The 26,027-nt window shown below is 41.2% G+C and overlaps 1 protein-coding gene across 10 annotated transcripts in view; it reads left to right on the top strand.

The window, feature by feature from the left end:
- LOC131345906 (pleckstrin homology domain-containing family G member 3) overlaps positions 1-18,942 on the top strand; it is a 40,302-nt gene extending 21,360 nt beyond the window's left edge. For 3 of the 10 annotated variants that reach the window (XM_058379082.1, XM_058379084.1, XM_058379083.1), the window contains exons 7-19: positions 392-523; positions 6,531-6,713; positions 8,797-8,889; positions 9,950-10,036; positions 10,122-10,155; positions 10,594-10,668; positions 11,582-11,614; positions 11,857-11,867; positions 12,440-12,694; positions 14,352-14,435; positions 15,105-16,082; positions 16,214-16,406; positions 17,587-18,942. In XM_058379082.1, the coding sequence (XP_058235065.1) occupies positions 392-523; positions 6,531-6,713; positions 8,797-8,889; positions 9,950-10,036; positions 10,122-10,155; positions 10,594-10,668; positions 11,582-11,614; positions 11,857-11,867; positions 12,440-12,694; positions 14,352-14,435; positions 15,105-16,082; positions 16,214-16,406; positions 17,587-18,245 (2,817 nt within the window). In that variant the 3' untranslated portion in view covers positions 18,246-18,942. The remainder of the gene's footprint in view (positions 1-391; positions 524-6,530; positions 6,714-8,796; positions 8,890-9,949; positions 10,037-10,121; positions 10,156-10,593; positions 10,669-11,581; positions 11,615-11,856; positions 11,868-12,439; positions 12,695-14,351; positions 14,436-15,104; positions 16,083-16,213; positions 16,407-17,586) is intronic. The other 7 variants (XM_058379088.1, XM_058379087.1, XM_058379085.1 and 4 more) reach the window with 7 other exon arrangements.
- The last annotated feature ends 7,085 nt before the right edge of the window (positions 18,943-26,027 follow it).

The following is a 26,027-nucleotide window of genomic DNA, read 5'->3' as shown; positions in this document are numbered from 1 at the left end:
CTTCCCAGAAGAGTTGAAGCTGTTATAGCTGCAAAGGGTGGACCGACGTCATATTGAACCCTATGGATTAGGAATGGGATGTCACTTAAGTTCATATGAGAGTCAAGGCAGGTGAGCGAATACTTTTGGCAATATAGTGTATATCAGAATACTGCAGTTATTAAGTTGCAGCTGCTCACAGTACAATCTAAAGTAAAATAAAAACAAAACAAAGTATAAGAATTAAAAGTTAAATAACTAAATAAATAAAAAAACTAAGTAAATAAGTTTAAAGTGTAGATGTTCTGCAGTGAATAAATTCCAATCCTGTTTTTACACATGGAACAATGAAAAAAATTTTAAAAACTGAAAAATTATTAGTCTGTATATAAGTGTGTGTGTGTGTGTTTAGGAAATAGCAAAGCACTTTGATCCTGATGAAGATGGTTACGATGTGGTGGAGGACGCCATTAACACCATGACTGAAGTCGCCTGGTACATAAACACCATGAAGAGAAAACATGAACATGCAGTCCGTCTACAGGTTACTACACACACACACACACACACAAACACACACAGTCACAAGTACTTAGACCTTCAAAATTCTTGTTACAATTCTCAAAGGTCTCTTCTCCCATCTGTCAAAAAGAAAAAGTTTCATTCTGGTCTGGAGTAAAACCCCTGACTGCAGTGTGAGCATGAGAATGAACTTTAGTCCTAGCTCTGTGAAATGGGTCAGTGTTATGGAGTAACTAAAGACTCGTTTAAAATTATGAAGCTCCTTAAAGGTGTTCTCCACCACCCCGTTCTCCACCACCACCCCATTGTTCTCCTCCACCACCCCACTGTTCTCCACCACCACCCCACTGTTCTCCACCACCCCACTGTTCTTCCACTGTTCTCCCACTGTTCTCCCACACCCCCCGACTGTTCTCCACCACCCCACTGTTCTCCACCACCACCCCACTGTTCTCCCACACCCCCCGACTGTTCTCCACCACCCCCCGACTGTTCTCCACCACCCCACTGTTCTCCACCACCACCCCACTGTTCTCCCACACTCTCCCACTCTTCTCCACCACCACCCCACTCTTCTCCACCACCACCCCACTGTTCTCCACCATCACCCCACTGTTTACCCCCCCACACACACACAAACACACTTTTCCCCCATAGCACCCCACTGCTGCTCCTCCACTGGCTTCCTGTAGCTGCATCAGATTTAAAACACTGATGCTTGCCTACAAAGCCAAGAATGGACCAGCACCATCTGACCTCAAAGCTCTCATTACTCCTCACACTGACCCTCGCTCCCTCAGGTCCACTAGCACTGCTCCACTGGTCCCACGATCTCTCAGGGTCAGAGGGAGGTCTACATCTAGACTCTTCTCTGTTTTGGCACTGAGGTTGTGGAATGAACTCCTAGATGTCCGTACAGCTGTCAGAAGCAGTGTTAGCTCAAGTGGTTAAGGCTGTGGGTTGTTCATGTGGCACATTATATATACTGCTCTGGAAAAAATCAGAGCCCACTGCAAAATAATGAGTTTCTTTGAGTTTTTTTCTTCCAGGTTCATGTATTGGTTAGATGAAGAGTTTTTTTTTGATTTTTTGTGAACTGCTGACAATATTTCTCCTAAATTCCAAATATAACTATTGTTATTTAGAGTGTATATTTAAAGGAAATGATATCACATCAAAATAACCCAAGATCATGCAGTATTACAGAGCTTTAATAACTCAAATAAAACAAAATGTAAATAATCTGTAAACAGATTGTGTTAATGCTTTGTCTAAACATTAAGAGATCAGTATTTGGTGGAATAACCCCGATCTGCATGGGTTTTAGCTCCATGATCTCCACCAGTTTCTCACATTGCTTTGCTTGATGGTTTGTGATCATCCATCTTCCTCTTGATGACATTCCAGAGGTTTTCAATAGGGTTCACATCTGGAGATTGGGCAGTGCTCTCTTATTTTTTTCTAGAGCTGTATATATATATATATACACTGATGAGCCATAACATTAAAACCACCTGCCTAATATTGTGTAGTTCCTCATTGTGCATCATATACAGCTCTGACTCTGAGGCATGGACTCCACCAGACCTCTGAATGTGTTCTATGGTATCTGACAAGACTATAGCAGCAGATCCTTTAAGTCCTGTAAGTTTTGAGGTGCAGCCTACATGGATCAGACTTTTTTGTCCAGCACATCGCACAGATGCTTGGTCAGATTGAGATGTGGAGAATTGGGTGGGTCAGTGCCTTAGAGAGCCAACACTTTGAAGTCCTTGTCATGTTCCTTGAATAATATCTTACTGTTCCTGAGCAGTGTTTGTGTTGTGTCAGGGAGCATTACCCATATGAAAAAGGACACTGACATTAGGGAACACTGCTGAAGAAGTGTACTTGGTGTTGAAGTAGGTGGTACGTGTTAAACTAACATCCACATGAACTCCAAGACTCAAGGTTCCCCAGCAGAATATTCCTATCTCTTCTCCAGGTCAGTAACACACCTGCACTCAGCCTCCACATGATGGAAATGTGATTCATCAGACCAGGCCTCCTTCTTCAGCATGGTCACTCTGATGCTCTGCAGCTCAATAAGCAACAGCCAGTGATTCATTTCAATTCAATTCAGTTATTTTGTATAGCGCCTTTTACAATGAACATTGTCTCAAAGCAGCTTTACAAAAGAAGAAAAACAGAAAGGGGAGGGGAAAAATGAAAATAAAAAATAAATAAATAACTAGAAATAAGAATAAATTATTAAATTTAATTATTAAACTATTTTATCCTTATTTTATCCCTAATGAGCAAGCCTGTGGCGACGATGGCAAGGGAAAAACTCCCTGGATGGAATAAGAAACCTTGAGAGGAACCAGGCTTAGAAGGGAACCCATCCTCATTTGGGTGACACTAAACAGAAAATAATGTAACTGTAACTGATTAATGTCCTTTCTACAACAGAAATCAATGACCCATGAGGAACTATTAGGTCAGTGTAGTTTCTAAGGTCATTATAAACACTAGTTCTTTGCTGTTACGGGCTGACAGAGAAAGACAGAGAGAGAAAGAGAAAGATATTAAGTTTCTGATCATGTGATGTTTAAGACAATGTAGATTTATGTGTAAAGTGCAGGCAGGGACTCCAGCAAGACTAGCTGTGACATCATAACTAAAAGGGAGAGCCAGAAGGTCACAGACATGAAGGTTTCCCGGGACATAAAGCATCCGACCACTTCACAGTCAGTGACCTGAGCGACTTGTGAGGGTGGTAAGATGACAGCATCCAACACATCCCAGTCACCAAACACTCTATGACCATGAACCTTCCAGATCTGCTCCTTTACCTAAGAACTATACATTAAAAGCTCGACTAAACAAATGTGTCTTCAGTCTAGACTTAAACATTGAGACTGTGTCTGAATCCCCAACACTAATTGGAAGGCTGTTCCATAACTGTGGGGCTTTGAAAGAGAAAGCTCCGCCCCCTGCTGTAGCCTTTGCTACTTGAGGTACTACCAGGTAACCAGCACCCTTTGATCGGAGTAGGCGTGGTGGATCATAAAAGACTAAAAGATCGCTCAGGTACTGCGGCGCGAGACCATTTAGTGCTTTATAGGTCAGTAACAGTATTTTATAATCAATGTGAAATTTGACTGGGAGCCAATGTAGTGTGGATAAAATAGGAGTGATGTGTTCATATCTTCTGGTTCTAGTTAGGACTCTAGCTGCTGCATTCTGGACTAACTGGAGCTTGTTTCTGCTCCTACTGGAACATCCAGACAGTAAGACATTACAATAATCCAACCTAGAGGTAACAAAAGCATGAACTAGTTTCTCTGCATCATGAAGCGACATCATATTTCTTATCTTAGCGATATTTCTAAGATGGAAGAAGGCTACCCGAGTGATATTATCTACATGAGCTTCGAATGAAAGACCAGAGTCAATAATCACACCAAGATCTTTTACTGCTGGACAAGATGAAACCAAAAGACCATCCACCATTACTCTGTAATCAGAAAGCTCACTTCTAGCTGCCTGTGGTCCTAGTACAAGCACCTCTGTCTTGTCCGAATTAAGCAGGAGGAAGTTAGTGGCCATCCAATGTCTAATGTCCTTTACACATTCTTCTAGCTTAATAAGCTGGTGTCTCTCATCTGACTTAGCTAAAACATATAGCTGTGTGTCATCGGCATAACAGTGGAACAGTGATGCTCTGTGTTATCTGATTCTTCACTTTTGCAGAAGTTTGTTCTGCAGTAGCTCCTCTGTGAGATCAGAACAGACAGACTAGACCTCACTCTTCACACACATCAGTGAGTCTTGGGTGTCCATGACCCTGTCTCTGGTTCACCTGATCTTCTTGCTATCCCCTGAACACCAGGAACACCACACAAAACCTGCTGTTTTGGAGAATCCCATTTTTTTTGTCCTTCCTACACATCAACTTCCAGATCTGACTCTTCACTTCCTGTCTAATAAAACCTGCCCCCTGTCAGGTGAAGATATAAATCTATAATTTATGTTGTTCACTTCATGTCAGTGAGTTGAATGTTATGGCTGATATGTTGGATGTATACAGATATATCATCTGAAAGTTTTTTTTGCTAGATATCTGAAAGGGAAAGGGAGAAAAGCAAAACATTTTAAAGCTATGAAAAGATAGAAAACAAGAGTCATTTACACAAACACTGGTCATAAACTATACAACAATAAAATACACTCTGTAAGGTTCTGGAAACGAAAGAAACCACTGGAGTAACAACCAGACACTGAAAACACGTCAACCAAGAAAACCATCAGCAGCTGATGATGAAACATTGTGAGATCTGTGAAGAAAACTCCCAAAACATCAGTCAGTGACATCACCAACCAAAGGTTTTAGAATGAAGTCATTGTCATTTCAAGCATATGTAGCTGACACAGTACACGGTGAAATGAAACCACCTTTCTCCCAGACCCTGGTGCTACAGAAAACACCACAGAGCTAAGGACTAAAAGTAAGTTGTCCTAGCCATGTAAAATGCATGGTGTGTAACCTAGTGCAAACACTACAGTACAGGACACACACACAAAATAACGCTGACCAGTATACATTCTGTATAATATGTTATACAGTACAATGTGCAAAAATAAGAGAAGTGTAAACTAAGAGGGTTCTTGTAAACATCTACACTTCTGTAATAGCAGCAGTTGGTTTGTAATGTGTGCCAAAAACAACGGCAGCAATTGAGTAAATGTGCAAAACAGCATGTAAACAGTTATAATATGGCTGGTGCTATAGACATGGAGGAATACTGAAATGAACTGAGTGTTTGAGTGTGTGTTTGATTTGGGTGTGGTGTAAATGTCATGTGGTATATACATTCAAATAACAACACAGCAGTTTGGTGTCACTGTGTCTCAGACTTTATGCAGGCGAGGGAAATGCAACCATATGTGAAGTATTATTTACTTTCCTATATTTTGTTCCTGTACTTTTCCTAAATTTAGTTTTAGCTGAAGATTGTATGCCATGTTCATTGTTTTGTAACACATCTCCGTGTACATATCAGGAAATGAAAGCTTGATATGATCTCTAGTCTCATATTTATCTTTCGATCTCAAACACAAATATCCTTAGTGTACAGCAAAATATGTAGAAATGATAAATAACAAATGGAGCCATAGGTCCTGGAACAAGACGTAAATCATACTTCAGGAGTCAAGTGACTCCTTTTTATAGTCATTCCTATATACTGTAGCTTTTATGTGTCAGTGGAATGAAATCTTATGTTTGCTGTGGACATGACAAAACACTATGGATAGATATTTACCGTCTCATTTAGAGAAGGGGGGAGGTGGGGTGGTGTAGGAGGTATTTTTCACATGGGGGTATGTGGGTTGTTTGGCCAGACCAGACCAATTTCCCAACGCATTTCATCATGATGTCATGCTTGTTGTTTTTGACCTGTGTACACTAGAGTTATACTTTTAAAGGTTTCTCAGTCCGTATGATCGTAACATCGATTCAGTTTACATTTACAGCCGACACTCTCTCATCCTGAGGGACTTACATTTATTTCATTTTTATACAACTGAGCAGTTGAGGGCTTTGCTCAAGGGCCAGCAGCAGGTTGGTGGATCTGGGATTCAAACTCATTACCTTCTGAACAGTAGTCCAACACCTTAACCACTGTGCTAGCACCTCCCTTTAATATTGTTTAGTTTTAGTAGTGCTACCACATTGAGGCTGAAGATATCTGTGGCGCGATAAGAGGTAGGATCTCACCCTTTACATTACAGATCATGTGACCAGGGGCAGTGATAACACCAGGAAATTCTGATAAACATTCCATTTGGTCTGTTTTGAGTGATACAGCCATTTTGTCTGAGTCTGGTACATTGTCATGAACCTCAGTTAAACCCTTATAGACCTAAAACTAAACCCAGACCCAGACTCGAGCGCTTAGATCCAGAAGCAGACACATTATTTATTTACTCATTGAGATATAAAACAAATAGAAAATGTAATGTTTTATTGATGTTGTGCTTTCCAGGAAGTGCAGTCTTTACTGATTGACTGGCGCGGTCCTGACTTAACCACATACGGGGAACTGGTTCTGGAGGGAACCTTTCGCTTTCACCACACAAAAAACAACAGAACCCTCTTCCTGTTTGAGCGGGTTCTACTCATAACCAAACGACGTGGAGAGAACTTCATCTACAAAACACACATCTCTGTAAGACACACACACACAGACTCAGTGAATTATGAATTTTAGGATGATTAAAACTCATTAGCATAAATGTTTATTTATATGTATAATACAGCCCTAGTCAAAAGTTTTGAGAATGACACAGATATTAATTTTCACAAAGTCTGCTGCTTCAGTGTTTTATATTTCATAAGTGTCGAGGGCTATTATTGACATTTACATGAAGTTTATACAAAGAGTCAGTATTTGCAGTGTTGACCCTTTTTTTTCCACAACCTCTGCAATTCACCCTGGCATGCTGTCAATGAACTTCTGGGCCACATCCTGACCGATGGCAGCCCATTCTTACACAATCAATGCTTGGAGTTGGTCAGAATTTGTGGGTTCCGCCTCTTGAGGATTGACCACAAGTTCTCAATGGGATTAAGGTCTGGGAAGTTTCCTGGCCATGGACCCAGAATTTTGATGCTTTGTTCCCCGAGACACTTAGTTATCACTTTTGCCTTATGGGAAGGTGCTCCATCCAGCTGGAAAAGGCTTTGTTCTTCACCAAACTGCTCTTGGATGGTTGGTAGAAGTTGCTCTCGGAGGATGTATTTGTACCATTCTTTATTCATGGCTGTGTTCTTAGGCAAAATTGTGAGTGAGCCAACTCCATTGGCTGAGAAGTAACCCCACCCATAAATGGTCTCAGGATGCGTTACTGTTAGCATGACACAGGACTGATGGTAGCACTCACTGTTTCTTCTACAGATAAGCTTTTTTTCCGGATGCCCCAAAACAAATCAGAAAGGGGATTGATCAGGAAAATTTTTTTACCCCAGTCCTCAGTAGACCAATCCCTGTACCTTTTGCAGAATATCAGTCTGTCCCCGATGTTTTTCCTGGAGAGAAGTGGCTTCTTTGCTGCCCTTCTTGACACCAGACCATCCTCCAAAAGTCTTCGCCTCACTGTGCGTGCAGATGTACTCAAATCTGCCTGCTGCCATTCCTGAGTAAGCTCTGTACTGATGGTGCCCCGAACCTGCAACTGATTCGACTTTAGGAGATTGTCCTGGCCCTTGCTGGACTTTCTTGGGCGCCCTGAGGCCTTCACAACAATTTAAGCTCTCTCCTTGAAGTGCCTGATGATCTGATAAATGGTTGATTTAGGTTCAGTGTTACTCCTTGCCTGTGAATCTCTTTTTGTGCAAACCAATGATGACTGCACATTGTTAGATTTTGCTGTATTTGGCTGACCAGTGGTTTGTGTGGCTCGCCAATGTATTAGATTTCTCTAACACATAAAATAAGTAAGCTGGACCAGAGTTCTTATGGGGAGAAGAATTTATTGAAGGTAGAAGTGTAGCGGGTCTTTGACAGCGATGTTAGCTGGTCGGTCTTCAAAGTATCTTAACCCAAAGGTACTGTCTGTGTGATCAGACTTATACTTGGTAACAAAAGGTCTTCAAACAATAGTGAATAGTGAAACAATAGACAGATACCATTAGGACCTCCTACTGGAGACATCACAAAGGACAAGATGGAAGGGCCACCAGTTGCTTGCTTGAGCCATTTGGTTCACACCTTTACATATACATATGCTAATTACAGGTGGGGCACAGGCACAATGTAATGTCAGACATTGATTATACATGCAAGTAACTAGAGACAAAATCCTTCAACATGTTTCCTTGCAGGTAACCATGGTTACCAGAGGAAGAACAATGATTTTAAGCACCACACTCCTTTTAAAACTTCCAATCTGTTATTCTAACTCAGTCAGCATAACAGAGTGATCTCCAGCCTTGTCCTCTTCACTGCTGTCACCTGAGAGAATCACTCACATGATGTCAGCTGGTCCTTTTGTGGAGGGCTGAAATGCAGTGGAAATGTTTTTTTTGGGGATTAAGTTCATTTTCATAGCAAAGAGGGACTTTGCAATTAATTGCAGTTCATCTGATGAGTCTTCATAACATTCTGGATTATATGCAAATTGCCATCATAAAAACTGAGGCAGCAGATTTTGTGAAATATCTGTGTCTTATAAGTTCTCAAAACTTGTGGCCACGGCTGTAGACTCATATTTCTGTGCATGTTATCATGAATGTGTTCTTTTACTGTTTAGTGTTCGACACTGATGCTTATGGAGGGAGCAAAGGACTCGCTGTGTTTCAGCGTCACACACTACAAGAACCCAAAACAACCCCACACAGTACAGGTGAGCTCTGAGCTCTGATGTGTAAAATGTCTGATTCTAATGCCGAGTTCACACTGCAGGATTTTCAGAGTTGTCGGATCATGGTTGCTTTCACACTGCAAGACTATCTGTGTTAGCATTCAGTCACTGCTGTGTTCACACTGTATGATGGATCAGTAACAGGCGGTTTCACACTGCATGACTTCACAATAGGAAGAATCACCCACAACTCTGTCTGGTCAGCTAACTGCGTTTTACAACCAAACATACGCCAGAAATAATAAGGAAATAATGCAAGATCACACGTGAGATCAGAGTTCTTGTGTGATACTGGATATGTTACCCTGCAAAAAGTTCACCATTCAAATGGTCAGTGTGGGGAACAAGGATTGTGTGTTCTGTAGAACTGACCAAATTAATAATTTTGCAGTGTGCTGCTGCTGATGCGGCTGGTCAAGCAAATGTTTCTGCTTTATTTCTGTTTGATGTAATTGTAGAGTTTATTCATTCTGAAGTAACTATATTTAAGACATTTTTTTTCTGATGAAAACCTATAAACTCTATTAAATTATAATATTGTGCTCCAACCGAAGCCGTACTTGCTGAACTGACCGCTGCCCTGTATCTCCCTCTCTCGTTGGCTGTAGGTCACATTGCCAAGGTGTGTTTCACTCAGAACTCCTTTCACACTGTACGACTTCACTCTGAGACTCATAGACAATTCTCTAAGATCGCGTCTTTGGTAATTCACACTGTGTGATTGTCGCTCACATGCACAAGCTCTGATTTGCCTTTGTGGCATTTGTGAGCGATATCTTAAAACCTGTCACTGACTGAAAATCAGGGCTAAAATCCTGCGGTGTGAACTCGGCATTAGCTGTTAACTTCAGCTTTAATTAAATGTGATCAATCTGTTAGATCAAAACTTACAATAATTAGATGAAGTTGAAGTTGAAGATGAAGTTATGCAGGTCTCTGGCTTATTGTTGTTCTGTACAGTCATTATCACTGAACTAAACTAAATCGTTTGTGATAATTAGTTAATTAGATAATTAAACTGTCATTTCATATTATCTCTCAGGCCAAGACAATGGAGGAAAAGAAACTCTGGACTCACCACATTAAACGCTTGATTATAGAGAATCATCACACCACCATTCCTCAGAAGGTGATGTAGCATCTCACACACACACACACACACGCACACACACACAGAGAGCTTGTTCTGTAACTTACTGGTGTTTCTGTTTCAGGCTAAAGAGGTCATTTTAGAAATGGACCCAATGTGTGAGTATTTATACTCTACATATGTGTACAGGAAATGACTAAAATACTAAACAAAATAAAAAAAATGACTTTGTGTACACATTTAATATGTTAAACTAATTAATCAATTAATAAATTGAATAGATAATACATACTTCATTACTGATGTAATTATTTCATTGTAATAATGTTTACTTCATTGTTGGTTCATGTTCCATGTGGTCTGAAATCTGCAGCTCCGTGAGCAGGACACTGCTTTTTAAAGGGAAGCTGTTGACCATCTATGGAGATTTTATGGTGTTTATTTGTATACAGTGTGTCCGGTGATGAGCAGATGAATGTGGGATTGATCAGTAGTCATTGTGTAGATCTGTGTCTCCTCACACCTGGGGTTTGATAGGAGTTTATGAATAGCTGAGTTATGAAGAATTCTGAAGATATTTTTGTTTTCTCACACAGATCAAAAGTACAGATTTAACTCTGAGAGGAAAAAGAAAGCGCAGTCTGATGATTTCACACATACTCGCCAGTCAGGTCTGACACACACACACACACACACACACACACCCCAGTCAGGTCTGACACACACACACCCCAGTCAGGTCTGACACACACACACCCCAGTCAGGTCTGACACACACACACACACACACACACACACCCCAGTCAGGTCTGACACACACACACACACACACACCCCAGTCAGGTCTGACACACACACACACACACACCCCAGTCAGGTCTGACACACACACACACACACACCCCAGTCAGGTCTGACACACACACACACACACACACCCCAGTCAGGTCTGACACACACACACACACACACACCCCAGTCAGGTCTGACACACACACACACACACACACCCCAGTCAGGTCTGACACACACACACACACACACACACACACCCCAGTCAGGTCTGACACACACACACACCCCAGTCAGGTCTGACACACACACACACACACACCCCAGTCAGGTCTGACACACACACACACACACACACACACACCCCAGTCAGGTCTGACACACACACACACACACACACACCCCAGTCAGGTCTGACACACACACACACACACCCCAGTCAGGTCTGACACACACACACACACACACACACACACACACCCCAGTCAGGTCAGACACACACACACACACACACACACACCCCAGTCAGGTCTCTGACACACACACACACACACACACACCCCAGTCAGGTCTGACACACACACACCCCAGTCAGGTCTCTGACACACACACACACACACACACACACACCCCAGTCAGGTCTCTGACACACACACACACACACACACACACACATACATATATATATATATATATATATATATATATATATATATATATATATATATATATATAATAGCAGCTTTTTATCGTCTATATTTGAATATTTGTTTTGTGTTTTTTTTTTTTAAGAATTAACCAAACAGATGATGAAAAACGACAAACGTAATATATCCTTCTTTTTTTAAAGAATTGAATTTACAGTTTGTTATTATTGTTGTTTTTATGATATATTTTATACTGGTGTGTAAATTGGTAAAATTATTTTACCATATTTTTTATTAGTTTTTTTTCTTTATTATGTTGTAATTATTTATAAAATCCTTTTTATCTCTTTTCTAAATATTCTCTGATTTTTTTTTATGTTTATTTCTCTGGATCTGATGGCTTGTGGATGAAACCTGCAGCCATGCTTAAGGTAAGAAGAATTTTACACCATTTTAAACTCTTTACACACTTTAGAGCTCCAACTGCAATGCACTGAAAAATAAGGACAAAATATTCTTTTTCAGCTTAAATGCTTGTTTTCTGTAAAATATTCAACATCAGCAATCCTTACAGCATTCAATAAGAATCTTAATTAAATGATCAAATTGAAAATATCAATTATCTTTATTGGAAAAGTGTTCTAAAGTCCACACGGCGCATTGCTGGACTCCTCAGGTCTTAGGCTCCACACACTTCGGGTTTTTTTTAAACTCCGCCCCACAGCTCCATTGGTCCGTGTGCTCAGTGGTGTTTATAGATGTGGTGTTTTTTTTTCTCTGGGTAGATTACATTTGTTTTATTTTTCTATTTAAATTTTACTTTGTGGTCTTTACTGAGTTCAGGTTCTTCACCTTGACACTCAGCTTCTCATCATCACTCCTGAAATAATTTTGTCGGGTTTTGATGACATTTTAATGAAGTTTCAGTGCTGTTGATTCCAGTGTTGAGCGTTTGTTCTTTCGGTGTTAATGTTTGTGTTTAACTTCGCTGTGGATGTGGCAGCACTCGGTCAGTGAAGGAGAACTGAGAGAAAACCTTATCACACTGAGCTCCACCTCAGGCGAGTCTCAGGCTCAGAGTGAGGAGGACAGGCGGCTGTGTAGCGCTAACACCGATGATGCTACACACTGTGAGCTTCAGGATGAGGAAGAGGAAGAGACCGGAAGCCAGTCAGATGATGTGGTAATGGAGGATTTTAGCAACTCCATGATTTCCTGTTGGAGTTTCAGGGCTAAAGCTCTGCTGCAGCTCGACATGGTGAGAGGTTTACTGGAGGCTGAGCTGCATGGCATCATGCTGTACTAACACACTGAACACCGCTGGGCTGAGTTTGTGTTAAAAGTGTGATTGACCAGGTAAAGGTCTTTCACACACCTGCAGGAAGCATGCTTGCTGGACCTCAATCTGGAAATATTCTTCTCATTTCCTCTGTCTTTTTTTGTAGCTCTACATTATAGTGGTTTGTTTGATGCACGGTCATGCTTTTTAAAGTGGATTTTATTTCAGATTAAACTTCAACTTATGAAGAATTCATAAATAAAATTGCCCAAATTATTTCTGATTAGGATTAGTCTGATAAGCTTCATTCCTCTATCAACACTAACAATTTCATTCTATTTCATTTCTATAACACTTTTAATACTGGACATTGTGACAAAGCAACTTTACAGAAATGTATAAATTCAGAATAAAAAATTTTAAATGTTAATTTATCCCTAATGAGAGAGTCAGAGGTGATGATGGTGCTGAAATCTCCTGAGACTATATTAGGAAGAAACCTGGAGAGGAACCAGACTGGAAAGGGAACCATGATTATGAAAAAGATGAAGTCTTTATTATTGACACACAGCTTTATTTTGGAGGTTGTGGTCAGAGCGCAGGGGCATGATGTAGCTATGAAGTGCTATGACATCTTGCTCAGGGGCACAACGGTGGCAGCTTGGCAGTGGGGGTCATTTGGGTGACACCAGAGAGTGTGATTATAAATTTCTCTTCTAGAAATGTAGACTAAATGAGCAAAAAGTGCAGTTGTATAACCGGGAGCTAAATTTTAGTTATAAGATGAAATCTTTCTTATTGATGTTATCAACTGGTCACTGATGGATACACAAAAAGAAATTATTATATCTACTGCAGTCCAAAGGCATCTCCATGGTCTCTCAGTGAATCTATCCTCAGCAGCAGCAAGAGCCTCCAAGTAATGAGACTCTAAGCAAAAGTAGAGCATCAGGATGGATCAGACAGGTCCAGAGAGAAGTGGTAAGGAACACTGGGAGATCAGGAATAGCATAGGGAGAGGGAGAGAGAGAGAGAGAATTTTAGGTGTTTAGGGAAGAACTCCAGCAAGACTAGCTATGACATAACTAAAAGGGAGAGCCAGAAGGTCACAGACATGAAGGCTTCCCAGGACAAAAAGCATTCAACCAAAGCGTCAGCAAACCTGAGTGACCATGTGAGAGTGTTAATGAGACAGCATCCAACACATCCCAGTACACCAAACACTCTATCCCCATGAACCTTCCAGATCTGCTCCTTTACCTAAGAAAACTCTACACTGAAAACTGAAAAACAAATGTGTCTTCAGCCTAGACTTAAACACTTTAACACCAACAACATTTTCATTTTCATCATGTAGTACAGGAGACGCGTTCTACAGCTAAGTTAATGCAGAAATTATCTACAGCTCTTCATGAAAACAATTGTCATTTGCCCTGCCCTAAAGCTTACTGACTCCACCCCCACATTTGACTGACCCCACCTGCACATTTGACTGACCCCCCCCCCATTTGACTGACCCCACCCGACCTCATTGTTTTTTTGTCATTTTTTTAATTACTAAACCATATGGAGGTATAGTTTGTGTAATTCTACTGATCTTTAAGCTGCTTATAAATCATGAATGTTTGTGGCTCAGGATGAAGAGTGGCAAGGACATGGAGACACCCGACTGTCACAGCAGGAGGAGAGACAGGTGTGTGAGGATACAAAAATGAGTAAGGTCAGATAATCACCATGTTTATATCTCTACATCTTACTTTATATTACATTATATTTTTTATGCCACTGGAATAATCATCCATAATAGGTGGAATATCTTCAGAACAAGTAGATCAACACTTGTGTATAAGGTATCCAACATCTGAACTGATTCATTTTTGGGATTGATCCTAAAGGTTGAAGGTCACAGCTAGGTCATGTTAAATGAAATAGTTTTTCTTCATTAGCTTCTGAGAGAGATGCTAATGTTGAGTTCCTGTTTAGGAGCCCAGTTTTGCGTGTTTTTTGCCATCAGTCCAATTCAGTGTCACTTCAGTAAAGCTTCTGTAGAACAATATCACAAAAAAGCTTTACAGAAATGTTTGGGTTTTCTGTTGCATGTGTGATTGTTACATCAACGTGGATAAAATCAGACACCAGCAGATGAATTCTTTAGATTTTGGAGTTGATAGAAACAGGACAAAGGAACTGCAGGTTTAAATGTCTGAAATTGTTTTTTCATTACTTTGTTCCTTCCTGTTTGAAATATATTTTAAAGGTAAGATGTAAAGTAGTAGCAGGAAAGACGAGGTTTGGCACTGGAGGTATTGATGCCAGCAATGATTTTTTTTTAGCTTAATATTTAATCGAATCAGCTTTTTAAAGCTGATAAGTTTTTCTTGCATTTCAGAAGTCACAGAGCATCTCACAGTTCCAGAACATCAGAGCAGAGCTTGGATCGGAAAAGGGACTGAAGTCCATGTCTGATTGTGAACTCGCCCAGATCAGACACAGTGTTTATCATGTAAGTGCTGTGGAGAGATCTGACCAGTACAAAGTCAAAGAAGTGCTGAATCAGGATGGACAGTCTTCAGAAGAGGAAGTGGAGGAGGACTGTGCAGAAAGTCAGAATCACTCCATCCTTCCATCATCTGTTCTTGATAAAGCCAGTGTCATCGCCGAACATTTTATCGCAAACACTCGGCGCAGTAGTGCAGCACCAGATGAGCTTCGGTCTCCTCATCGAATTCAGCAGGAAGTAACTTCAAGCAAAAACACAGTGCCTAATTCTACCCTCCTGTCCCCAAGAGAGGAGATGATGTCTGGATCAGATCGACATGTTTGTAGACAAAGAGATTCTACTCTGTCCAAAAAAGAACAGCTTCTGATTGATAAGATCAGGAACTACTATGAGAATGCTGAGCAGAACGATGTCGGTTTCAGCCTAAAGCGAAGAGAGAGTCTGACCTACATCCCCAGTGGGTTAGTGCGCACTTCTGTCAGCCGCTTCAACAAAATCCCTCACACTGCCCAGACTAAACCTCCAAACACAGAAACAATGTTAGTGACCTCATCACCTGCAAGTTCTGACATCATCACAAAACCTGATGAGCTCAGAGATGTGTTCAGCACAGAGGTTGATAGCTCTGCAAGTCAAAAATCAGAAGAGGTTCCAGAGGAAGGTTTCCGTTCATCAGCTGAGATGATTAAAGTTTGGCAGGAAATGGAGAAAGAGGTCACAAGCTCGCTGAGAGAAAATCAGTTCAGAGATTTTTCACGAGTCAGAGGAACACATTCAGGTTCCCAAAATAGAAGAAGAGAAGGTCAAGTTGGAGAACTTTTCACTATTGAAGATCTCAGCACTATTACAGAGGAATCACCAGTCAAGGTGATACACTGATACCTGTTATACTTTAATATCATACAGCAGAACTGTGTGTTTTATTCTTTAAAAAAAAACTTTTCTGGATTAATTGGACAGAATATTAAAAAGTATTCAATTATTTTGTCTTCATTAAGGGTAAAGAAGATGAAAAGGAAAAAGAGTCAACAGAAAATGCAGTCTCAAGCCTGACAAAGAAGTTCAGCCAGCAATGGAGCGGAGAAACGAGTAATCAGTGGAGGAGACGAGCCTCAGAGACGACCATAAACACCGTTAATAAAAGAAATACACCATCCAACACTGACGAAGAGACCAAAAAAAGCCTCAAAGGTGAGAGTTTCAAAGAAAAATATTCTAATGGAATTAATTATCGACAGGACATAATTATGTTCCCTGGACGAGGCGGTCATGGATACGTGGGAAGATTATTTGAGGAAAAATTGAATGCAGAAGAATGTAATCATGAGCCTTGTTTATGAAGTGACCTGGTCACTGTGACTCTGGTGAAGACCTGGTATTAGATCACACTGTAGTGTTCTAATCACATGGAAAACTATCAAATATTTTTAGGGGAAACAGGAAAAATAACTTACAATAACCTAATTCCATAAGTATAAACACCCCTAAACTAACCCTTTGTTGAAGCAGATTTTAATTCCATTACTCAGTCTTTTAAAGTAAAGAGTCTAACAGCATGGAATCTTAATTTTCTACTCATTCACACAGAAACATTGTAGATCCTTCAGAATTTAAGAGTGTTTTCTGTGTACAGTCTGCTTCACTTCACCTTACAGATCTTTAGTGTGATTTCAGTCAGAGCTCTGGTCATTCAGAAACACTGTGTAGATGTGGATGTGAGCTTTGGGTCATTGTCATTTGGGTCTGTTCAGCAAGATAAATACACAAAGTAAACATTGGTAACTGGTAGTCATTTAAAGAATACAGTAATCCCCCTCTATATGGCGGTTCATATATTGCAGTCCCGGTATATGGCAAATTTTTATTTGGAACATAACTAATTTTTTTGCGGATTTTCCCAGTATATCATGTCACTGTCCCAAGTGTTTGGTGGTGTTCTGTGTATGCTGTATTTTTACACTTTTTCTGCAAGCCCTATTCTGTCGCCCAAATGCTCTGCACCTTCTACGGCTTCTGGCGAGGAACATACATACAATTCATTCATACAGTACTCAGTATAAATGTGATATTTCTACCAATTTATCCAAAATTCATCTCGCTATATGCTTGCAAATGTTTTCTTTGTGTGTTTAAAGAGTGTGGGGGGTCATTTATGGTTTAAACAATAAAAAAAAGCATTTGGGGATTGGTGTCCCTGTATCATGGATTTTCGTTTATCGCGGGTGGCTTTGGAATGTAACTCCTCTGATAAACGGGGGATTACTGTACTTAAAACAGAAGTATATTAACTAGCCGTTATTAACCCTAACCCTAACCCTAACCCTTGGCAGAAAAACTAATAACTACACCGTGTTTTAATTTTATTTTCCAGGAAAACCAAACCTGGCACTGTCACTGACAGCATGTGTCCAGACAACACAAGATGTACAACAGACACACACTTCCTCCTCCAGTGATATGACAGTTTTATCTCCAGAGCCTTCACACTCGAAAAGCCCCATACCATTTGAGGGTTTTCTCTGGCCTAATGTAAGCAAGCTGCGTTCCATATACAGCTCTGTGGAGTGCGCTCCTCTCACATCGCCTACTTCTGGTGCAGGCACGCTCAGTCCAGGCTACGAAACAGACTACAAAATGTCTCGGATTCACCGAGCCGGCTCTCTGGATCAGAAATCGGTCGGCTTCAGCTGGACTAATTTACAGAACAGGAAGGTGAATAGCGATTACTGTGTCTCAGCACAGACAACATTACCCAACAACAGGACCATTGCTGTACTGGAAAAAGTCAAGACACCAGCACATCCCAGCCAGTTACAAAATACTGTCCAGAGTCTGTCCCCAACATCTCGGGAGAAAACATCCCTGCTGTTTGTGACTGAAAGCTGCCGACTGTTTGAGGATCGGGACGAGGCAGCGTTCATAACAAAACCAGAAACCAGAAACAGAGACAATAAAACTGATAAACACTGCAACGCCACACAGCAGGGTGTCGTCAAAAACCTTTGTGAAAAATTTCTTAATCTTAGTTAAGTGAAGAGTAAATGATGTATATTCATGTAGAGTTAATGATGAAGTGTACTGTGTAGGGAGGATGGAGGTGTTTGGGATACTGCGCTAGTAATTACTTATCTTATATAAATATGACACATAATCCAGACCAGTGACCGAGAAACCAAAATAAAGTGCAGTACTGCATGGTCAAGCCTCTGGAACAGCTTCAGGTCACTTAGTGAAACTTTATACTGGATCGATGGCAATTTCTTTTCTAAAAATGAATCTTTTCTATCTGAAAAGACCTGGTGTGTCTGCAGGATTTTGTTTCAGCTAAAAAGGAGGCACACAGATAAATAAAGACCAAGATGAAGTGATTAAGCAGAGAGGAGTGACTTCTGCTTACCTTTTTTTTGGATAAGATTGAAGATTTCTTATTTAAAACCCATCATTAATGTGGTGTTGCTGATGGAGGTGAAGAGCACCGACTGAGCACCACATCGCTCCGGTGTTCAGGTGGGCTGAGGTGTGGTCAGTGTAAAGGCTACAGCATGTGATTTATATCATTGTTATCTTATCAAACTGTTCATTGAGCCTTTGTACCCTGTGGATGGAGAAGGAGACCACACCTATCTGGATAGGGATGTTTTATCATGAGGTGAAGGAGAAAAGCTCTATCTGAACCCTGACCCTATGACTGGTCTGCATTTGAGTGGAGAAAAAACATGACAAAGGTTTAATTCTGACTTCAGTTCAATGAGATTTTCTCATTTTAATACTGTAATTAAATGCTGAGAGATGGATTAATGGCATTAATGTTTAACTTCAAATTAATGTAATGCACCTACTGTAAGATGAGAGCTGAGATCAGAGGTTTATATTATAAAATATATCAGGAATTATCTGTTTCTCTTTAAAGATTTGATTGTGTGTGTGTGTAAAATCTGTATGTGTTAAAATTTAAATGTCAATGTTTTATTTCCTTCTATTTTTTATTTTTATATCACCTCTTATTTTATTCTTGTATATCACCAGAGCAAAAAAATCACAAACATAATTTTTTTTTTCTTCCACTTTATAAACCATGCGCTGAATTGTCACTGAAATAAATCTGCTTAATAGTAATTTAACATTCCCTTAAAGTATTTCATTCAAATTGTTGATTTTATCTTAATTGTAAATGTTAAAGATGTTTTTAATTCTCTCAGAGAAAAGCAGTAAGTAAACCTTAAAGTTCGCTTCCTTTATATTCTGATTTCCGTTCATCAAAATAGAATAATTTATCTGATATTTATTAAGCTCTTGAAGATGATTGTGGTTAATGTACAAATTTTTATTAAAAATACAAGATAAATAAGTGTGTATGGTAGTTCTGTATTTTGTTGCTGATCTGGTGAAAAAAAAACAAAAAAAAACAAACTACAGTGTCCAGCAGTAAGGGTCATCAGCCTTTCAGGTTTGGCTTCCGATACCAGACTTTTAATTTTTTGTCCACAGTCAGTTATCAGGTGAGGCTACTGCTGAAACCACATTACAGAGTTTAGATACAGTGTTTGTTTTGAGTAAAGAAGTAAAATGAAATGGTCACAAACAGGTTTAATCTCTCCAGAACATAGCATGTGAGTGTGACCACAGGAAACTGGAGTGTAACACAAAACAACTCCAAGAGAAAGATATAATTTCCTTATAACACAAAAATTATTTGGAGACTGCTGAATTCTGATATAAAGCGCAATAGCTCTTTTTTGAAAAAATAAATTCTGTCTTGTCCTAGTGAGTATGTGTGTATGTATTGTCTGAACCAAACCAGATTGTCTGAACCTGAAGGATTGGGATGTTTCTCAAAACAATGTCTAGGGGTCTAGGGTTAGGTTTGTGAAAGTACGATGACTCACCCATCCCAGCCTGAAGACTGCGTGATTGTATATGGAGACGAGGAAAGTGCATGGGCTGGCAATTGTTAAGCACTTCTGATTTAAGTCTAGGGGTTAAGGTTAGGGTTAGGTTCAAGGGTTAGGGTTTAGGTATGAAGACTTAGGCTTGGTTTAGGGTTAGGGTTAGGGGTTGGGGTTAGGATTAGGGGTTAGGGTTAGGGGTAATAGGATAAAAACCACCAGCAACCAAATTTTGGTTATAACTTCTGACAGGAAGGTCATAGAGTGATGAAATTTGGCTCTACCCCCCATTTTCGAGGGTGCCGGATCCAATGGTACCAAATGCATCCTACTGGGACCTCGCGTTCCCGAGATATCAGCCCTGGAAGTCTTTTTCTGTATCTCCGGAACGGAAGGTCGTAGAGAGACGTGGCTGGTACCGTTGGAAAGCTTGACCCCAAATTATGGCAGACAGATCCCACTTTCATTTCAGTCTGACATTTCGTTTGGAAGTTATAAGAGAAAGTTTGTTCCCATTGAAAATGAATGGGGGCCCAAATTTCACTAAGTGTCACGACCCAAATCGTTCATGTAGAAATTGTTTAGCAGCACGTTTCAGACCATTTGGAGTACTTTGGTGTATGTTCTGTGGTTAATTTTTTTGGAAAGTTGTAGTCGTAATAAAGTTTGTATAGAAGATCACAGACACATTGAATTGTGTGTCCTCTCTGGGATAAAGGCTGTGTGGCTGTTTTATAGTGTTGTGCATGTGGGCATGACCATGTTTCCCATGATGCACTACTGTCCACTCTCCATCAACAAATCCCATGATGGAGTTAGGGTTAGGGCAAGGAGTCAATTAAACAGGTGAGTGGCAATGGACAGTTTTTAGTGTTATGCATATGACTTGCAATTCTGTGTGAGATAATGCATAAATGTATCATAAGCTAGGGTTAGGGTTAACTCATGTAGGGTTAGGGGTTAGGGTTGGGGTTAGCGGTTATGTTTAGGGTTAAGGATAGGGTTGGGGTTAGGGTTGAGGGTTGGGTTAGGAATTAGGGTTAGGATTTAGGGTTGGGGATAGGAATTAGGGTTGGGGTTTAGGGTTAGGAATTAGGGTTAAGGGTTGCTAGGTTAGGCTGGGGCTTAGGTTAGGCTGTAGGCAGGCTAGGCCAGGCCAGGCTGTGGCTGAGGCCAGGCCAGGCCAGGTGCCAGGCCAGGCCAGGCCAGGCCAGGCCAGGCCAGGCCAGGCCAGGCCAGGCCAGGCCAGGCCAGGCCAGGCCAGGCCAGGCCAGGCCAGGCCAGGCCAGGCCAGGCCAGGCCAGGCCAGGCCAGGCCAGGCCAGGCCAGGCCAGGCCAGGCCAGGCCAGGCCAGGCCAGGCCAGGCCAGGCCAGGCCAGGCCAGGCCAGGCCAGGCCAGGCCAGGCCAGGCCAGGCCAGGCCAGGCCAGGCCAGGCCAGGCCAGGCCAGGCCAGGCCAGGCCAGGCCAGGCCAGGGGCCAGGCCAGGCCAGGCCAGGCCAGGCCAGGCCAGGCCAGGCCAGGCCAGGCCAGGCCAGGCCAGGCCAGGCCAGGCCAGGCCAGGCCAGGCCAGGCCAGGCCAGGCCAGGCCAGGCCAGGCCAGGCCAGGCCAGGCCAGGCCAGGCCAGGCCAGGCCAGGCCAGGCCAGGCCAGGCCAGGCCAGGGCCAGGCCAGGCCAGGCCAGGCCAGGCCAGGCCAGGCCAGGCCAGGCCAGGCCAGGCCAGGCCAGGCCAGGCCAGGCCAGGCCAGGCCAGGCCAGGCCAGGCCAGGCCAGGCCAGGCCAGGCCAGGCCAGGCCAGGCCAGGCCAGGCCAGGCCAGGCCTACTGGTACTAACAGGTCTATACTGTCAGGTACTGGCAATATCTGTACTAGGTCTATGCTGTACTGGTACTGGGTACCAGTACTGGTATCAAAATCAGTACTATACTGCTCGTACTATACAGGTCATGTCTATACTGTACTGCAAATGGTACTAAGTACTGGGTACTGGTACTGTGTAAATTGGTAAATTGGTGTCAGGTACTGTGTCTGTACTGTACTGCACTGCAATGTAAATAGTACTGGTACAAAATATAATATACTGGTATGTCTGGTACTGTACAACATGTACTAAAATGTACTGCAAATCTGTACTGGTACAGGTCATACTGTACTGGTACTATAAATTGTCTGTACCGTACTGTACTGTACTGGGTGCTATACTGTACTGTACCACATGGTACTATACCAGGCTGTACAAATGTAAATTGTACTGGTACTGTACTGTGCTGGGTACTGCAATTGTACTGCAATCAAATATACTGTACTGGGTAAAAATGAAATTGTACTGTACTGTACTGCAAATGGTACTTGTACAGGAATATACTATACTGTACTGTAGCTGCTACATACTGCTCTGAAAATGTAAGGCCAGTACTGAAAATGGTAAATGAAATTGTACTGTAAATTGTAAACAAAAATTATACTGGTAATGTAAAGGCCAATTAAGGCAGGCCACAGGCCAGGCTGGTAATGTAAATGGTACTGTACTGTTTGTTTGTACTTGTAAATTGCGTCAGTACACATTAAAAATAATATTGTACTAAAAATTGCAATATACTCAGGTCAGGAAAATTAAATGAAAATATACTGTACTGTAACAAAAATTATAAATATGTTCACTACTCAGGTTGGTACTGCAGTGTCACAAGTGTCAGTACTGTACTCAAAATATACTGCTCAGGTTCAAAATATCTGCTGGTACTAAAATATGCAAATATACCAGAAATTGTATGTCAAGTAATATACTGTACAAGGTAAATATACTAAAAATATACAGGTACGCTATACTGTACTATACTCAAGTACTGTACAGTACTTACAGTAAATGAAAATCATACTGTCAGTTCAGTACTATACTGAAAATAAAAATTATACTGCTGCTCTGTACAAATTATACTGTCTGGTACTGTCATGTACAGTGTCAGTACTGCATTATACTCAAAAATAAGTACTGTAAATTGCTATACTGCTCAAAATGAAGGCCAATGTAAACTGCAATATACTGTACTAAAAATGTAAATTGTACTGTACTAATTGCAAATTCAAGTACTATACTGTACAGGCTCAATTGCAAATAGTACTGGTACTATACTGGGTACTGGTACTGCAATAAAAATTGTACTGCACATACTGTACTGGGTGTCACTGTACTGTAAATTGTACTGTCAAGTACTAAAAACAAAAATATACTGCTCAGGCTGTACTGTACTGTACTGGTACTGTCACTAAAAATCAAAATTGTACTGTAAATTGTACTGTACTGTACTGAAATAGTACTGTACCAGGCCAGGCTGAAAATAGTACTGTACAAAAACAAAAATTGCATTGTACTCAGGCAGGCTGCAAATGTACTGTACAAAAATGTACTAAAAATATACTGTATTGAAACAGGCCAGGCCAAATATATTGTACCAGGCCAGGTTAGGCCAGGCTTGTACTGTACTGTTTGTCAGTACCAGTGCTGCTGCAAACAGAAATATACTGGTACTATAAATGAAAAACAGTGTTCGTACTGTACTGCTGTACTCAGTACCAGTACTCAAACAGTCATGTCATACTATACTGTGTCAGTGTCAGGAAATTATGTCTGTGCTGTACTGTACTGCAATATGTCTGTACTGCTCTGTACTGTACTGAAAATAGTCAGGTGCTGGGTACTAAAATAAAATTGGTACTATACTGAAAATTAAGTACTAAAAATTAAAAATAAAAATTCAGTACTGTACTGGTACAAAAATGTTCGTAAACAAGTACTATAAATTAGTACTATCAGGTACTGGTGTCTATACTGCTCTGTACTGCACAAAATACTGTCAGTACCATCAAAGTACTGCTACTGCAAATTAGTCATACTGTACTGTACTGTACTGGGTACTGTACCAGTACAGTACTGTACTGTACTGCAAAGTACTGCAAATTGGGTACTGCAAATTGCAATTATAATGTACTAAAATGGCATTGAAAATGAAATTGCAAATATACTGTACTATACTGCATTGCAATTGTAAATTGTGTCAGGCTGTACTATGTTCAGGTCAGTACTATACTGCAAATTAAAAATTGTACAGTACTGTACCAGTGCCTCTGTACAGCAATGGAAAATATGTAAATAAATTGTAAATAAATATACTGTACTGTACTGTCTGTACAGGCCAGGTCATGTCAAAAATAAAAATATAAATATACTGTACTGTACTGTACTGTACCAAATGTAAACAAAAACAGGTTGTTCTTGTACTGTCACTCAGTGCTGCTCTGCACAGTACTAAAATGTACTGCTGTGCTGCGCTCTGTCGTTCAAGTAAATATACTGTACTGTACTATGTCAGTAAATTAAGTACTGCGTCAAAATCAGTACTGTACTGCTGGTACTGTACTGTACTGCTGTACTAAAATATACCAGTGTCATACTGGTCAAAGTACAGTACTGCTCAAAATTGGTACTCAAGTACTGCTGTGCTCTGTGCTCTGTACTGTACTGCACAGTACTGTACTGTACTAAAATTGTCTGTACTCAGGCTGTCTGTCATCAATGGTGCAATTGCGCTCAAGCTGTACTCTGTCTCCTGCAATAGTACTGTACTGTACTGTACTGTACTGCGCTGTACTGTACTAAAATTGTACTGTACTGGTACTGCTGTGCTCTGTACTGGGTACTTGCTGTACAGTACACTCAAAATACTGTACTGTACTGTCTGTCAAAGGCAGGCTGCTCAAACAAAAATGAAAATGCTGCAGGCTCAAAAATTGCAATTGGGTACTGTACCAAAAATTGCTTGTACAAATTGCTGTACAGGCCACTGCGCTGTCTGCTGTGCCTGTACTGTCACTCTGGTGTCTGTACACTCACAGGTCAAATAGAAAATTAGGCCAGGCAGCTCTGTACTGTACAGCTTCAGGCCAGGTTCAGGCTCAGGCTCAGGCCAGGCCAGGCCAGGCCAGGCTGTGCAAATTATAAATGTACTGTACTGTACTGGTACTGGTGTCATGGTCATACTGTGCTCAGTACTGTGCTGGTACTAAAAATTATACTGTACTGTAAATTGGTACTGGTAAATATGCTGTCATAAATTAAAAATTAGTACTGTACTCTGTAAATGGTACTGTAAATTGCTCAGTGCTGTACTGTACTGGTTCGCTGTACTGTCTGCAAATATACTGTACAGTACTGTAAATTGTACTAAAATTGTACAGTGCTGTCATAAATTGTACTAAAATGTACTGTAAACAAAAATTGCTAAGTGTTCTGTACTAAAAATTGTACTGGGTGTACTGTAAATTGGTACTGCAAATTGCTGTACTGTACCACTGTACTGTACTGGTACTATACTGCTCGTAAATTGCTGTACTGTGTTCTGTGCTGCGTCACTGTCAGTACTGTAAATTGTAAATCTGTACTGTAAATTGCTATGCTGTACTGGTACTAAAAATTGTACTGTACTGCGATTATACTGCAATGTACTGCGTCAGGTCAGGTCGTACTGCGGCCTGTCATTATACCGTACTGTGCCTGTACTTGAATGAAAATTGTACTGGGTGTCTGCGTTCTGCTGCTGCGCTGCTGTACGTCGCGCTGCTGCTCAAAATGTACTGCGCTGTTCAGCTCGTTCGGTACTGTACTCTGTACTGTACTGTAAATTATACAAAATACTCAAAGGTGCTGTGCTTGTGCTGTGCTGTGCTGTGCTGTGCTGTGCTGTGCTGTGCTGTGCTGTGCTGTGCCTGTGCTGTGCTGTGCAGCCAGGCTGGGTGCTTGTGCTGTGCCAGGCCAGGCTGTGCTGTGCTGTGCTGTGCTGTGCCAGCCAGGCCAGCTGTGCTGTGCTGTGCTGTGCCAGGCCAGTGCCAGGCCAGGCCAGCTGTGTGCTGTGCTGTGCTGTGCTGTGCAC

This window comes from Hemibagrus wyckioides, linkage group LG25 (assembly GCF_019097595.1).
Source record: "Hemibagrus wyckioides isolate EC202008001 linkage group LG25, SWU_Hwy_1.0, whole genome shotgun sequence".
NCBI classification, from domain to species: domain Eukaryota; kingdom Metazoa; phylum Chordata; class Actinopteri; order Siluriformes; family Bagridae; genus Hemibagrus; species Hemibagrus wyckioides.
Note: the sequence above shows the minus strand (reverse complement) of the source record. Positions and strands in the feature narration are given on the sequence as shown.